This window comes from Macaca fascicularis, chromosome 9, assembly GCF_037993035.2.
Source record: "Macaca fascicularis isolate 582-1 chromosome 9, T2T-MFA8v1.1".
Taxonomy (NCBI): domain Eukaryota; kingdom Metazoa; phylum Chordata; class Mammalia; order Primates; family Cercopithecidae; genus Macaca; species Macaca fascicularis.
The window spans coordinates 6,579,278-6,596,211 of NC_088383.1; the positions used below are offsets into that span (position 1 = coordinate 6,579,278).

The following is a 16,934-nucleotide window of genomic DNA, read 5'->3' on the forward strand; positions in this document are numbered from 1 at the left end:
TTCTCCATTCTGGCAGCTGCAGCCAGGCTGGGGGTCTGCCCTGATGGGCCACTCACCTGGGCCCCAGCCGCCAGCAGCAGCTGCACGCACCGCGCCTGGCCCTGCAGACTGGCCACGTGCAGGGGCGTGATGGAGTCCACAGTGACCTGGTTCACACAGGCGCCACTCTCGATCAGCTGTTGCAGCTGCAGGCTCTCACCCCGCTGGGCTGCCTCGTGCACAGGGGTCCGTTCCACCCAGAAACCTGGAAAGGAAGGGGACCTCATGCTAAGACCCTGCCACTTCATCCAGGACAAATGAGCACACGTAAGACTCCAGGGCCCCTGATGCCACCAAGGCACCATCCGTGATCATGCAATTGTCCCAGCACTTCTGTAAAGATCCCTGAGGCACCCTCCCTCCCCCGCCTGAAGGCTGGAGTCCAAGCTCCTGGGCAAGGCCTACAAGGGGCTCCATCCTGTGGACCCCGCTCACCTCCACGGTCCACCTCCCACCACTGCCCCTGCATAAACCTGCTCTGCAGGCACAGGTGCTCACCACTCCCCTGCAGTTCCACATCCTTCTCTGCTAACACGCCCACCTTTGCCCTCTGCCAATTGTCCACTCGGCAATTTCCTGGTGAAACGTTTACATCCTCCAGGTGGGCCCAGATAAAACAACTTCCCTGGGAAACACTTCCCACAAAGCTCACACACACACACACGCTCAGACCACTGCATTTACAGTGTCTCCTGCACTCGACTGCCTTCAGAATCCATGTTTTAATTACTCCACTTTAGTGGCGTCCTCAGGCTTATCTATATACAAGTCATGTCATCTGCAAACAAAGATCGTTTAACTTCTTCCTTTCTAATGTGGATGCCATTTATTTATTTATTTATTTATGAGATGGAGTCTCACTGCGTCACCCAGGCTGGAGTGCAATGGTGTGATCTCAGCTCACCGAAACCTCTGCCTCCCGGGTTCAAGCGATTCTCCTGCCTCAGTCTCCCAAGTAGCTGGGATTACAGGCACATACCATCACACCCAGCTAATTTCTGTATTTTTAGTAGAGATGAGGTTTCACCATGTTGGCCAGGATGGTCTCAAACTCCTGACCTCAGGTGATCCACCCGCCTCAGCCTCCCAAAGTGCTGGGATTACAGGCATGAGCCATCACGCCCAGCCCTTTTATTTCTTTTTCTTGTTGAATTGCTCTGGCTAGGACTTGCAGTGCAATGTGGAACAGAAGGGGTGAGAGCCAACATCCTTGTCTTGTTTCTAGTCTCAGGGGAGAGCATTTAGTTGTTCACCTTTAAGGATGATGTTAACTGGGTTTTCTTTCTTTCTTTTTTTTTTTAGTCTCAGTCAATCATAGTGATCCTATTTCCCATATAGCATCCAACCCAACTCTAGCTAAGGAGAGGTGAGGGAGAGTCTGCGAAGAGGCCTCCAAGCTTCCATATTCTGTTCACTTCCAAGAAGGAGCTCGAGGGGATGGCTGTCTCCCTTCCTTCTCTGGATACTGCCCGGATGTGAACTTGAACCTGCTAAGCCATCTGGCTACCTGCCTGAAGACAGGACCTACAGGAATGGCAAAGCCGGGAAAGGACTGGAACCTGGAGGACGAGTCAAGGACCATCAAGTGCCTGGAGCCAAGCCAATGGGTGGGCTTTGTCATATTTCATTTTTTTTTTTTTTTTTTTTTTTTTTTTTTGAGACGGAGTCTCGCTCTGTCGCCCAGGCTGGAGTGCAGTGGCCGGATCTCAGCTCACTGCAAGCTCCGCCTCCCGGGTTCACGCCATTCTCCTGCCTCAGCCTCCCGAGTAGCTGGGACTACAGGCGCCCGCCACCGCGCCCGGCTAGTTTTTTGTATTTTTTAGTAGAGACGGGGTTTCACCGTGTTAGCCAGGATGGTCTCGATCTCCTGACCTCGTGATCCGCCCGTCTCGGCCTCCCAAAGTGCTGGGATTACAGGCTTGAGCCACCGCGCCCGGCCGTCATATTTCTTTATTGTCTAAACCAAGTGCAGACAAAAGCTCGCTAACTAGTACAGACCGTAAACTCCCTAGATGCAGAAACCACACACGCCTATGTTTTCTCAGCACCCATCTCAGACACAGAGAAGTCTTCTAGACACTTTAAAATGTCATAAACGACAACAGTGCTGGATGAAAGCTGACATATCCTTACCGTCAACTCCCCAGCTTCGAGCAGACAAGATCACACCACACACCTCTTCTCAATCAACAGTTTCCTCTTACTATTCTGACATGTCCCTGGAAAACCTTCCTATCACCTGGATCTTCCCCAGATCTTACTTTTACAAAGTGTATCTGGGCCGGGTGCTGTGGCTCACGCTTGTAATCTCACCACTTTGGGAGGCTAAGGCTGGCGGATCACTTGAGGTCAGAAGTTCGAAACCGGCCTGGCCAACAGGGTGAAATCCCATCTCTACTAAAAATATTTTTAAAAATTAGCCAGGCATGGTGTTGCATGCCTGTAATCCCAGCTACTTGGGGGGCTGAAGCAGGAGAATCGCTTGAACCCAGGAGGTGGAGGTTACAGTGAGCCCAGATCACGCCACTGCACTATAGCCTGGGGAACAAGAGCAAAACTCTGTCTAAAAAAAAAAAAAAGAAGGTATCTGCATCGAATTTCCTCTGCAGGTGGGCAGCCTCAGCAGTTAGTGCTGATGACTCTGTCTGCTCTTAGAGATCCCCACATTGCCCCCCTCCCCCACCTCTGCCTTTGGCACTGAGACCAGGGTTAAGAGTTCCCTGGAGCCACAACTGCACAGAACTGCTTGGTGGAAACTTAGCTCAGTCTTTTATCAGCTTACCCAAAACACAACTTCCCTGAGTGTCAGCTTCTTTACCTGTAAGTTGCTATAACAATTATTTTTTCTTCATAGGTGGTCTATGAACATGGTCTATGAACATTCAATGAATTGAAATAGGTAGATGCACTTAAAGGGTGGGGCCTGGCACCGAATCAGTGCTCAATAAACGTCTGTTTGTAGTATTTTTGTGGGGTTTTTTTGGTTTTTTTTTTGAGACAGAGTCTCGCAGTGTCACCCGGGCTGGAGTGCAGTGGTGCAATCTCAGCTCGCTGCAACCTCTGCCTCCCGGGTTCAAGTGATTCTCCTGCCTCAGCCTACTGAGTAGCTGAGATTACAGGCACGTGCCACCATGCCCAGGTAATTTTTTGTATTTTTAGTAGAGACGAGGTTTCACCATGTTTGCCAGGCTGGTCTCGAACTCCTGACTTCATGATTCACCCACCTCGGCCTCCCAAAGTGCTGAGATTACAGGCGTGAGCCACCACGCCCAGCTGTTTATAGTATTTTTGCCTCCAATTGTACCTATCTGTCTTGTCCACAGCCAAAAAGCCCGGGTGACCCTATGTCAGCGGATGTGGGAGTAGGGAGAACTGAACCACAAAGGAAGATTCGATCCCCACAAAATGTAAAAGTCAAGCTTCCATTTGACTGACCGTCTCCAGGTGGCCCTCAGCCCCACCAGTTGTAATGAACAGTAACCCACTGACCTCCTGGGGTTAGTGAGAAGTGGTTTCGTGTCACTTTAAAATCAATCCGCGGGGAGCAAAATCCCAAGGGTAGAAGGAGAGGCCGCCACTTGAAAAAGAAGAGGAAGGCAGGGAGAGACCTAGGCCTTACAGCAAAAAAGGAAAATGCTTCTCAGGAGGCCACCTGAGCAGGGAAGGCACGTTCCCAACATGCCTCCATTCACAAGATGTCCAGGTGGATTTAGCGTCTTCCGCTGCCACACACAAAGATGACTAAGATGCAGCAACAGACAGCTCACAGTCAGGGACCAGGGAACACTTGTGCAGACAATTCACAACATGACAACTGCGATCATGTCTGGTGACGGATCAGAAGCAAGAGCCCCGGTGCCCAGGGATGGCCAGGGAAGGTCACAGAGGCCGCAGAGCTGTAGCCAGGTCTATCTTGGGCACCACTTATTCACCTCTGTACCCTAGAACCTGGCACTGTCCACGAAGATGCTGGTATCTACGTGGTTGCTCAGCGGGTGAGTGAATGAGTAAATGAATGAAAGGAGTTACTAAAACCAATTATAAAGTCTGGCCGGGCAAGGTGGTTCATGCCTGTAATCCCAGCACTTTGGGAGGCCGAAGTGGGTGGATCACGAGGTCAGGAGTTCAAGACCAGCCTGGCCAATATGGTGAAACCCCGTCTCTACTAAAAATACAAAAAATTAGCCAGGTGTGGTGGCACGTGCCTGTAATCCCAACTACTCGGGAGGCTGAGGCAGCAGAATTGCTTGAACCCAGGAGGTGGAGGTTGCAGTGAGCCAAGATCACGCCATTGCACTCCAGCCTGGGTGACAGAGCAAGACTCCGTCTCAAGAAAAAAAAAAAAATTTTAATGAAAAATAAAAAAAAAGTCCATAGCAGTGAAATAGCAAAAGAACTAACATTTTTGTTTAAGGGGCCTTTATCCATTCTTACACAGAGGCTAGGATAATTTTAGAGCATTGAGATAATATGCAAAAAGAGCAATTGTGTAGTTTTGAAATTAACTCTGGGATTAAAAGGAAAGCATGTAAACAACTAGCTATGTTTTGTTAAAGATTTTTAGCAACACTGTGACGTGATCAAGGACAAAGACGTTCCCAACCTCGGACCCTCGCTGGTGCCCAGGTGTCAGTGGTCCTGGGTTACCTCTTCATCCCAACAGCCTCCTCTTCCCACTGCTCTCAACATAATCAAGAACCTGAAACCTGTACTGACTTAGATGGCACTTTAGACACTTGTCTACCATCTTCCTGGTTTGCAGGCTCTCTAAATAAACCTGCCACCAACTCTTGTCTCTCGTGTTTGGCTTTTGAACAGTAAGCAGCCAAATCTGGGTTCAGTTACAACGAGACATAAAATTTTTAAAAGAAAATCTAATTTTATTTCTCTGTATCACTAGTCTATAAAGGAAATGCAACTTATTTCTAGTGAATCACGTCAGCTGCTATGGTCTTACCAGCAGCGATTAAGGGCAAAAATTAGCAGCAGACTGATAAGAAAAAAAGAAAAAAGAAACTTCCGAGCATCTAAGGGCACAATCAGAGTGAAATGGCAACCCACAGAATAGGAGAAAATATTTGCAAGTCATATACCTGATGAGGGATTAGTCCAGGATATATAAAGAACTCCTGCAACTCAAAAAAAAAAAAAACAGAAATAACCAGGTTTAAAAATAGGCAAACGAGTTGAACAGACATTTCTCTAAAGAGGATACACATGGCCATGAACATAAAAAAAGGTATTCAACATCACTAATCATTAAAGAAATGCAAATCAAAACCACAATGAGATACTACCTCACAGCTGTTAAGATTATCAAAAAAAACCAAATACGTGTTGGCGAGAATGTGGAGAAAGTGGTGCCCTTGTGCACTGATGATGGGAATGTAAAATGGTCCAGCCACTGTGGAAGACTATGTGGCAGTTCCTAAAAAATGAAACATAGGATATCATATGATCCAGCAACTCCACTGCTGGGCATATCTCCAGAAGAATTGAAAGCAGGGTCTTGAAGAGAGATTCATTTGTACATCCACAATCATAGCAGCATTATCGTCAACAATCCAAGTGTCCAGTGGACTATTATTCAGCGTTGGGAACGAAGGAAATCCTGTCCCATGCTACAACATGGATGAACCTTGAGGACATTATCCTGAGTCAAACCAGCCATTTCTAGGCCGGGCACAGTGGCTCACGCCTGTAATCCCAGCACTTTGGGAGGCTGAGGTGGGCAGATCACTTGAGGTTAGGAGTTCACGACCAGCACAGCCAACATGATGAAACCCCATTTCTCCTAAGAATACAAAAATTAGCCAGGCACGGTGGCTATAATCCATGGTGTGTCAGTAGTCCCAGCTACTCAGAGGCTGAGGCACGAGAATCGCTTGAACCCAGGAGACGAGAGGTTGCAGTGAGCTGAGATCGTGCCACTGCACTCCAGCCTAGGTGACAGAGTGAGACTGTCTTGAAAATAAATAAATAAATAAATACGCCATTTCTGGCCAGGCGCAGTGACTCGCACCTGTAATCCCAGCACTTTGGGAGGCCGAGGTGGGCAATATGGTGAAACCCCACCTCTAATAAAATTACAAAAATTAGCTGGGCATGGTGGCCCATGCCAATAATCCCAGCTACTCGGGAGGTTGAGGCAGGAGAATCACTTGAACCAGGGAAGTGGAGGTTGCAGTGAGCTGAAATCATGACATTGCACTATGGCCTGGGTGACTCTGTCTCAAAAAAAAAAAAAAGCCAATAATCCATTTCTGAAAAGTCAAATACTGCATGATTCCACTTATGTGAGGTCCCTTGAGTAGTCAAGTTCATGGAGACAGAGAATAGAAAGGTAGTTGCCAGGGGCTGGCGGGAGGGGAAACGGGGAGTTTCACGGGGACAGAATTTCAGTTTTACAGGATGAAAAAGTTCTAGAGATCTGTTATACAAAAATGTAAATGTACTTAGCCCTACTGAAATGGACACTTGAAAATGGCTAAGGTGGTAACTTCTGTGTTATGTGCTCTTTATTACAATTAAAAATAGAAAAAAAAATTTTTTTTAAGTAATCAGAAGCTGGAGGACCTAGAGCATGGGGGGACTGTCACCCACAGGCTGTCCTCACCGGAGATTTACAGTGGGGAAGGGAGGGATAGAAGGCCAGAGGACAGCAGGTGCCTGGGCTGCACCTCGTCACCTTTCCTGACACCCTCAAACCACCGATGGCCCTTCCAAGGGGCGAAGAGACCCACACTCTGCATAAAGGTCAGCCCCCAGCTCCCACCACCACAGAGCAATGACTCAGCCCTGCAATGGCGGGGCCAACGTCCCAGGTGAAAAGAATCAGGAAGGACAGCTTGTGGTCACAGACCTTAAATGGATGAGGAGTGAGCCCAGGAAATGCTGTCTGTTAGTGAATGGACTGGCCAGGCTGGACTGCAGGCTGCTTCCAGCCCCTGTGCCAGGCTCCCTGTGGTGGCAAAACGCCCCCCTCCCCAATCCCTGCACCCTCTCCCTTGGCAGAGCACCGCCTTGGAAACCTGAAACTCCATGCTGTGCTGGCAAGTTCCCTCCGGACTCACGTTCTGCCCCTAAGCCCTACCCACTGCTGCCACGTAATAGGTCTCCCGTTGCCCCCTCCCTAATGCAGATGAATGACAAACCAGTCTGACAGGGCCTGTTCACAAGGGTAGAATCCAAGCAAGGTATAAGGCCCACACCATGCAGTCACAGGCCCTGTCCCCAGGCTCCCTGTCATGCACACAGCCGTGCCCAGTGACACCAAACTCTACCGACTCAACAGTATCCAGTGGCTGCAAGCCCCATGCTTTGTGTATGCTGTTCCTTCCCCTGCCTGGAAAGCCCTTCTCAGCCTCATTCCCCACCTTGCTTCCGGCTGAAATTCCTCGACTGAGTGAGCCCCTGCTCCTTAGGAAGCCTCCCGAGCATGCAGCCCACCCACCCACGCCATCTCCACACTATCGCCGCGCCACCAGCTGACCAGCATTCTTCCTTCCCTGGGCCTTCCTTCCCTGGTCGTCCCCCATCACCTTGGGGATAGTACCACAGCTAGCAGGTCTCCCGGCCCTGGCTGCATGTGCAGGTATCTGAATGAATAAGCACTCCCCAGACATCTTCCCCTGCCAGACTGAACTCGGACCCCTGCCACTGGGTTCTGTCCCCTGCTCCACTTTCCAGCCTAGGACAGTGGCCTGAGACCTAACAAGATGCTCCTACACTCTGGCCAGGCGGGGGCTCATGCATCCATTAAATGAAGAACTTGTGTTACAACAAGAGCCAAGGCTGCAGCCCTGGTGACTCGTGATCCAGTCCTGATGGCTGGATTCTACCCACCTCCTTCTCTGCTTCAGGTCAGGGTCACAGTGATACATACATGGCCCCTCCTGTTTACTTGCCACTTGCAGGCCTGAGGTCATGAATAGCCAGGCAAAAGCCTTTGCCCTGAAAACTAGAATTTCACAGACGTCATCTATGTATCTACTGCAGACTACAGCAGACGTCACCTTGAGAAGGAATGACACAGGCTTCAGAACATTCTCTCCACTTTTCCACCCACGATACGAACTTACTGACTAGGCTGGTGTGCCAGATGTGGACCTTTCCGGACCGCAGCTCCTCCTCCCCTCTCTTGCCCCTTTGCTGGGGCCCTGACACCCTCCCATCTGAGGCTGCGCCCTGCCCCAGGACTGACCTGTCCTTTGAGATTAGGAAGCCCTGGCTGAACAGGCCAAGTGGCTCAGGGTCAGCCTACCCTCAGGGAGCGGACTCTACAGGGGCAAGCTGCAGGAACCGCCTGGCTCGTGAGTTCAAAGTGCGTCTCACAGCTTACCCTCTCCAAGCCTCGGCCTCCTCTCTCCTCAAATGGGTGCTGTGAAGACTGAAGGAAACTGTGCCTGGCCACCTGTAAAGGCTCTGAGTAACAGACACTGTAATGGCTCTGGGATCACTGCTGTCATTATTACCCTACCAGTCCTGTGGGGAGGGCAAGTGCGGGTTCTTCCATCTCATCTTTGTTCCATAGCAAGCCCCCACCACCTTGCATTCCAGCTCCAGTAACTCGATGCTTATCTAAGTCTGAGTCTCTGCCCAGTTTTTCTGCTCAGTTCCTGGGCCCTCTGACACCAGAGCTCCTCCATCCCTCCCTGCCTTGTAAGCCACCCAGCAGTGTCCCAGGCCATGTCGCCACTGCTGGTTGCTGCACAGCCAGGTTCTGCTGGCCGGAGACCACCAGCAGCTTGAAACTAGCCGGGGTATGAGCATTTAGACCAGGGAAAGCAGCAAAGCAGACTTTTATTTTTGTTTCTGTCTCTTTATTTTTCCCCCAGGCAGTTGGTTTGCCAGTATCCCCCTCAGTCACCCCAAAGCCAGAGCCCTGCTCGTTGGGCCCAAGTGGCAGCTCTGTGCCCAGGCCCAGCCACTCCCTAGAGAGCCCGTGTCTAGGAGGCGGCTGGCCTGCTGACCCCTGCGCACTGCAGAGCTGGGCCCCTCCAGAGCCCATCCTCCACACTGCCCTGCCTGCACCCACACTGGCGGGCCTCACTTGACCCTCGCAGGGACTGCAACTATAAATGCAGCAGAGCCACTTGCCCCCCACCCCGCCCCACCAAGCCTGGGGCCTCTCCAGGGTCAGGGCCCACTCCAACAAAGAGCAATTCTCAAATGCCACCAGGGACGTCTTCCAGACAAAGCTGATCCAGACAAAGCTATTCCAGACAAATGCTGGCTTTGAATCCAGGTCAAATACCCAAGATGCACCTTGTTTCCTATTTTGTTTTCTTCTTCTTCTTTATTTATTTATTTATTTTTGACACAGGGTCTCACTCTGTCACCCAGGCTGAAGTGCAGTGGTGTGATCAGGGCTCACTGCAGCTTCAACCTAGGTTCAAGTGATCCTCCCACCTCAGCCTCCCAAGTAGCTGGGACTACAGGCCCATGCCCCACCATCACACTGGATAATTTTTGCATTTTCTGTAGAGACAGGGTTTCACCATGTTGCCCAGGCTGATCTCAAACTCCTGGGTTCAAGGGATCCTCCCGCCTCGGCCTCCCTAAGTGCTGAGGTTACAGGCACGAGCCCCGCGCCCAGCCCACAGTGTACTCTTAAATGTTGCTGGAGCCAGAAATTTGGTTCAGAGTAAATCACCAAGGGGAGTCTGGGGTCCTGGCTGCAGAAATGTCATTTCTGCATCAAAAAAAAAAAAAACCCTGCAGCCTCTGGAAGAAGCCCTCCCTGCAAAACTCCAGTAAGGATCCTTGAAATGGTGAGGGCCGGCCCTCCACCCTGACCCACCCATAAAGCCATGCTGGGGTGGGCGAGCACACACTTGGGGAGGCCACCTGGAAGAAGCATGGCAGGCACCGGAAGCCCCCAGGGAGGGTTTTCTGATGCTGCTCTCAAAGGGCTGAGCCTCAGCTCTCAGGGAAAAGACAAGAGTCCTGAGTGACACAGCCCCCCAGCATCCCAGAAAGCTGAGGATTCATGAACACGTGCTGGCCGTTAGAACTGAAAAGGCCTTAGAAACGCTGGACGATGGGTTGGGTGCAGTGGCTCACGCCTGTAATCCCAGCAGTTTGGGAGGCCGAGGCAGGCAGATCACCTGAGGTCAGGAGTTTGAGATCAGCCTGGCCAACATGGTGAAACCCCATCTCTACCAAAAATACAAAAATTAGCTAGGTGTGGTGGCACACGCCTGTAATCCCAGTAATAATCCCAGCTACTCAGGAGGCTGAGACAGGAGAATCGCTTGAACCGGGAAGTGGAGACTGCAGTGAGCCAAGATCGTGCCACTGCACTCCAGCCTGGACAACAGAGTGAGACTCTGTCGAGGAGAGAAGAGGAGAGAAGAGAGGAGAGGAGAGGGGAGAAGGGAGGGGAGGGGAAGGGAGGGGAGGGGAGGGGGGAGGGGAGGGGAGGGGAGAGGAGAGGAGAGGAGAGGAGAGGAGAGGAGAGGAGAGGAGAGGAGAGGAGAGGAGAGGAGAGGAGAGGAGAGGAGGGGAGAGATGAGATCCTGGAGGATCAACACTCCCAGAGAAAGCCAAATGTAGCATGCATTCATCTCTGCCTGCTGTCCAAACCACACGGAAATGATAGTAAGGGAATAAAAGTGGGGGCTAAATGCACAAAGACAAAGAGACCACAGAGGAAAAGAGAAATGAAGCATCTCATGGTAACAACTAAAGACAGTGTACGTGACAACCCCGGCACAAAGAGGGTGCCTAACACATGGCACTTATCACTATCACCAAATTTTAATAGCACAGCCTAAATTTCAGTTTTAGTGTCCTTGAAACCCAAGGGAAAAAAATATTCATCTTTATTTTTCTATGTAGCAACTCCCACTTACAAGTCTAGGCTCAGTGTTTTCTTGCTAAGGTGATATTTTTCCACCATGTCTTTTTAAATGTTTTCATTATGAATTCCCAAAATATAGTTTGTCGGTAAACTTGAGATCAAACAGCAGACTGATTTCAAGATGTGTTCAATGAAGCAAAAGTGCCAGTATTTGCCTTGTTAGAGGGACAAAATGGTCAAAACTCAGTAAGAGTGGAGAAAAGAAAGGGAAAGAATAAATGAAAGCAGAAGACGAGGAGAAAAGAGGTGAAAATAGGTGGACTAAGGAGTAAAGGAACCGGGAGAAAGGACCAAAGGTGTCAGGAGAGCTTGGTGAATAACAGGCATTTCCTTCCACGGCATGGCGCTAAAACCACGCTGGATTCGCTGCATTATCCTTCAATGTCTCCTCCCCTGGCTTGCTCATCACTCATTCAATTATCTGCTACCCCGACTCCTCCCTTGCCCCTGGTCCACCCCAAAAGGCTATGGCCCAGGGAGCATGGGGAGGGTCCCCCAATCCCAATCCCACCCTCAAGGCACCATGGGAGCTCAGGCCCTGACTCAGGATCCCTAAGCTCTGATGCCGCATCTTCCCCGTCTCAGTTAAGGGACCCGAGGGACGCTTTTCATCCTAAATCACCTAAGCCTCGGTTTCCTTAGGATAGCAGGCAATGTCTCCCAGGACTGCCATGTCGAGAAGGACGATAGAGGTACTGTTTTGCCCATAAACATGCTTTCTAAGCCTTTGTTACTTGCTATGATTTCCTCTGATACTTTCGTTGGCCCTAAATAGGCTTTTCTGGTGTGTCAACATGCCCTCTTTGAATTCTTGTTTTAGGATAAAATAGACTCCCACTCCAAGTAACTCTCTACCCTTTAGAAATGCCCTGGACTGCTACCCTAGTGGATTCTCCCTCTCGCCGTCCTGACACTGAAATCAAGAACGATAGAGCTGTGTTTCTCATTAAACACGGAGGATCTTCTCTGTCCCCCCGCAAAGATCTCACTCAACTGAGAGGACCTCGGTGGGAAGGCATAAATCCATATAAGCAAGTGGAAAACAAACAGGCTGCGGAGGGATTTCCGACCCATCCGGGGAGCTGGCGAGCAGGCTGGGGCAGTGGCTAACAAGGATAGAGAAGGCAGGCTTGGCACCCAGGGTGGGGACCAGCGAAGGGCAGGGAATCTGAACTACCCCTGGGAGGGCGCTGAACGCAAAGGGATGCGCAAATCCCCATAAACAACAGGAAGACACCCCCTGCCCCACCCCCACCCCGGTTTTCCAGAGCGGCAGCAGACAGAGTTGGAAGACTCAAGGCTGCAGGGGACACACGTCTCCAAACACTGAACCAGGAGACAGAGAACACAGGACCCGTCGCTTATCTGAGGGGCCTAAGAAGACTGTCTGGGGATAAATTAGGGATTATGCGCAAAGAACACCAAACCCACAGGTAAACAAAAACAACAGCCGCCATGTCCAAGAAAAGCAAGACATTACACTAGGAGAGAAACACAGTCCCCACATAGCAAGTGGCCCAGCTGCAATATTCGCATAGTCACAATAATGTCAACACTGAAATCTGATTTAAACAGAAACAATTCTACTGGAGGACCCTGGGGGGAACGTACAGGGGAGTGAGGGAGCAGCCAGTAGGTCAGAGGTTCATCTTCCACAGAAGGACGTCCATAGGGAATGCAGAATTAATTAATTAATTAATTAATTAAATTTTGAGACGGAGTCTCACTCTGTCACCCAGGCTGGAGTGCAATGGCATGATCTCGGCTCACTACAACCTCTGCCTCCCAGGTTCAAGTGATTCTCCTGCCTCAGCCTCCCAAGTAGCTGAGATTACAGGCGCCCGCCACTATGCTTGGCTAATTTTTGTATTTTTATTTATTTATTTTGAGACAGAGTTTCACTCTTGTCACCCAGGCTGGAGTGCAATGGCCCGATCCTGGCTCACTGCAACCTCTGCCTCCCAGGTTGGAGTGATTCTCCAGCTCAGTCTCCCGAATAGCTAGAACTGCAGGCGCCCGCCACCATGGCTCGGCTAATTTTTGTATTTTTAGTAGAGACAGGGTTTCGCCATGTTGGCCAGGCTGATCTCGAACTCCTGACACCAAGTGATCCGCCTGCCTCGGGCTCCCTAAGTGCTGGGATTACAGGCATGAGAGACTGTGCAACAGCCAAAAACCTAAATGCTTTGGTCAGGGTACACCACACATCCAGAATTTGAGGTCAGAATGTTAAAATTGACTAACGCTCCTACGATTCGCCTCTAGTGCTGCTGGAATGGCAGTACTGTTTTGAATCCAATACATTCAGCTTATTCATTACATTGGGAATAAAAAACATCAGCAGAACTTATTTGGGGAGAAATATATTAAATAAAAAATGACGATGTCAAAAATACCAGTGAACCTCAAAAGTTGCAGATTTATTAGTTTAAAATGTGCGTTTCTTCTACAGATGCATTCCTTAACAAACGATGCAGAAGACATGCTTAGAAGTGATGCCGTGAACAGAAATATTAAAATATGTGTTTAAATAAGCTTTCGTCGTTAGCTATTTACTGCTTACTTAAGCTAATCAAATGCAGATCACAGTGTCAGGGTCAAAGTCTTGTGTTTGCCTGGACTGGAATGCCAAATAAAAACAGATGCTTATTAGGTACCTTTGATCATGTCAAAGCTGGTTATTTTGCAAAGTCAATTAAAATATCTTTGCCTTGCTATGACGGCAACTTCCTCTTCAGCTAAATTTAATTTACCCTTAAGACTTTTCCCTCTTACGTGCACTACTGTTTTTACCAGGATGAATATACTTTAGATTTTTTTTCTCTTTTTAGGCTTTCATAGTGCTTCCGTCGTTCATTTCAGTGACCATATTATTGCTTCATAGGCAGCAAAAAAATTTGCTTCCCCAAAGAGTGTACTTCCCTCAAATCCATTTCATTCTTGGGCTGCTCGGATGGCAAAGAAGGCTGCGTGTAGAACTGGGATCGCACTTTTCAGAGTGTGCCGCGGTGCCCCAAGGCCACCTTCACTGGAGCGGACTCGGGGTCAAGCGGACGCCTCTGCAGGATGCTCGGACACTGCGCCACGGGCCTCACCCGCGCCAGTGGAGGGGGGTTCAGCTCTCACCGGCTGCCCCGAGAGGGAGCACCGTGAGCGTTTCCCAGGCTCTCCCCCGCCACTGGGCAACGGTTCTGCACGCGCCCCGCACCTTCCCCAGGGCGCGGGGCGTGCGGTGGGTTTGCGGTTGCGAAACCCCACACCTGGCGAGCCCCACGGACTGCAGCCCCGCAGTGCGTTGGCCTGGGACAAGGCACCAGACATGAGAGCCCGTCTGGGATGCGCGGCACCACTGCAACCCTGGTCTCACCGCAGCCCACCCAGCCAAACACCCCCGCCCACGGAGCCAGCGTGGGGCGCGCCACCACCTCCCTGGCGCAGGCCATCGGATACGCAGCCAGCCCCAGGAGCCGGCGCGGCGGCCTCGCCCTGCCTTCCGCGGCGCCCGCACGTACCAACGTCGCCCAGGAAGCAGCCGTCCGCCGCCCGGGGCTCCATGCGGCTCACCCGCGGCCGCGCGGCTACTCTGGGCGCTGGGACCCGGGCCAGGCTGCGCGGGGCCGCTGGGCGGGGCCAGTCTGCGCTGGGACGCGCGTCGGCCCGAGGCCACCGAGCCGGGAATTGTAGTTCCCGCCGCCTTGGCGTGGTTCCCGGAGGCGCTGTCCTTGCGTCCCGACTCCGCTGTCGCTGCCACCGGGCTTCGTCCGTCGCGCCGAGGAGTGTGCGTGCTTGCATCTGCAAACCGTGCGTCCCGTGCAAAGAATGCGTCCGGTGCAAAACGTGTCCTGTGCACTTGTCCTGTGTAAACATGTGTGTGTCCATGTGCAAAACATGCATCCTGTGCATATGCCCTGTGCAAAACATGCGTCCGTGTGTAAACATGTATCCATTGCAAGCATGCGGCCCTGTGTCCCTGTGCAAACCATGGATATGTGTTTCCAAGTGCAAAACATGTGTCCTGTACAAAACATGCATCCTGTGCATGTGTCCTGTGCAAGCGTGTCCTGTGCAAGCGTGTGCAAACATGTGTCCACGTGTAAGCATGTATGTATTGCAAACGTGTCCTGTGCAAGCATGTGTCTATGTGTCCACATGCAAAGCATGCGTCTAGCTTCCAGAGTTCACTTGCATTGTACTGATGCTGATGGTGCTCCGGAGTACTCGAGTTCCCCCATGCTTTAACTTTCAAGAACCGCTTCCCACCAGAGCCGGTGTTCATAATCACTGTTTCTTTGATCTTTCAAGATAATAATTTCAAATCATTCAAATCAATTTTTTTAACGCCTTTTCTTTACGGGTGGTTTTTAATCCAGTGTTCCCTTAAGCTGCTTAGCAAATGCAAGCTGGGACACAACCTAGGAGAAATGAAAAACCTGTTTCCTGTTTTCCAAATAATACCCAGTCAACAATTGAGTAAGGGATTTTTATTTTACTTATTTTTGCAAAGCGGCTTCCCAAGTTTAGAAGGTTTAACCTTGTCGAAGTTCACCGTAGCCCTGCCAGGAGATTCCTCACTCACCTGACCTGTACTGAACCTCCTTGCAGAAGTTAGTTTGGGCTCAGAAGTAAATATACCAGAAATCATCCAGTCTGGAAATAGGTGAGGACTGGCAGAGAGTGGTCAGTTTGGTGTCTCCCTCTACAAAGCTTCTCGGATGACCCAGGTCTCCATCTTCAGTCCAGACCTAAGGCACTATACCTAGGGGACATTGAACCACAGCTTTTGGAAAGCAGAGCCCCTGGAAATGTGGAACCCCAGGCCTGGGAATGGAATTTCAAGCCGTGAGCACTAGGCATGTAGAGCCTTCTTGCCTCTTTCTAGCAAAATCAGGCTCCCGCATTTTTCTTGCGGGTTTTCTGCACTTTTTACTATATGTCATAGATTTTTGTGTCATTATATTGACCATGGATGTTATGTTTTCCCCGTGGCGATGTCGTGGTTTGTATGATTGCATTTTCTTCACTATTTCTTCCTGGACAGTGTCATCTAAATTTGAGTATGATCATGTAGAACATATACATACATATATATATATTCATGTGTATGTGTGTTATCCAAGTGTTTGCTAAACATATTAATAAGCAATTATTTGCTTATCATTTGTGTTTTTCCTCCATTCTGTTGCTTGATCAAAATATTAAAAGATTTCATTACAGAAAAAGCTTTTCAAAGTTTACATATATATTCAGAAATACATTCCCTGAAAGTATTTCCTTTTTCTTCAATATTTAGAATGTATTTCGCCAGCAAGAGCCAGAAAATATATATTACTCTGTTCTGTTCTGTTGTTGCTGTTAAGTCTTTGAGTCCCATCTGGAATTCACTGCAATGCATAGAATGAAAATATAGGAGCTCGATTCATTCTTTTCTAAACTGAAATAGAGTTTTTCCAAAAATATTCATTAAATAGTAATCCACTTATCTATTTTTGCATTAATCTCTTTTTATGGCATGTTGTTTCCAATTACCTTTTGAATCTATTGTAAGAACCGCTGTGATATTGAGAAAGTTTCTATTATTCATTTAGCAAATATTTGCTGATTACCTACCCTAAGGTCAGTGATTTTTAACTACCACATGTGGGTTTTTTTGGTTGTTGTTGTTGTTTCAGACAGAGTCTCACTCTGTCGCCAAGGCTGGAGTGCAGTGGTACTGTGTTGGCTCCCTGCAACCTCCGTCTCCTGGGTTCAAGCAATTCTCCTGCCTCAGCCTCCCGAGTAGCTGGGATTACAGGCGCCCACCACCACACCCAGCTGGTTTTTAAAATATTTTTAGTAAAGATGGGGTTTCACCATGTTGGAAGCAAGTGTCATTTTATAAGATAATAATTTCTTTTATTAGCATTTTAAAATCTGATAAGACCACTATTTGGAAAGTGGTGTAGTTAGGGACTCCCCACACATCATTAAACGAGATGTGTTAACCCCTGTTTTTTCTAATAAAGATAGTCTTCATACCACATTTTTAGAGTCT

At 49.6% G+C, this 16,934-nt stretch overlaps 1 protein-coding gene across 1 annotated transcript in view; it reads right to left on the reverse strand.

The window, feature by feature from the left end:
* ASB13 (ankyrin repeat and SOCS box containing 13) overlaps window positions 1-16,116 on the reverse strand; it is a 29,117-nt gene extending 13,001 nt beyond the window's left edge. Inside the window, exons 1-2 of the mRNA XM_005564556.5 lie at window positions 14,416-16,116; window positions 57-244 (exon numbers count right to left, since the gene is read on the reverse strand). Of these exons, the coding sequence (XP_005564613.5) occupies window positions 57-244; window positions 14,416-15,004 (777 nt within the window). The 5' untranslated portion in view covers window positions 15,005-16,116. The remainder of the gene's footprint in view (window positions 1-56; window positions 245-14,415) is intronic.
* Between the last annotated feature and the right edge of the window lie 818 nt (window positions 16,117-16,934).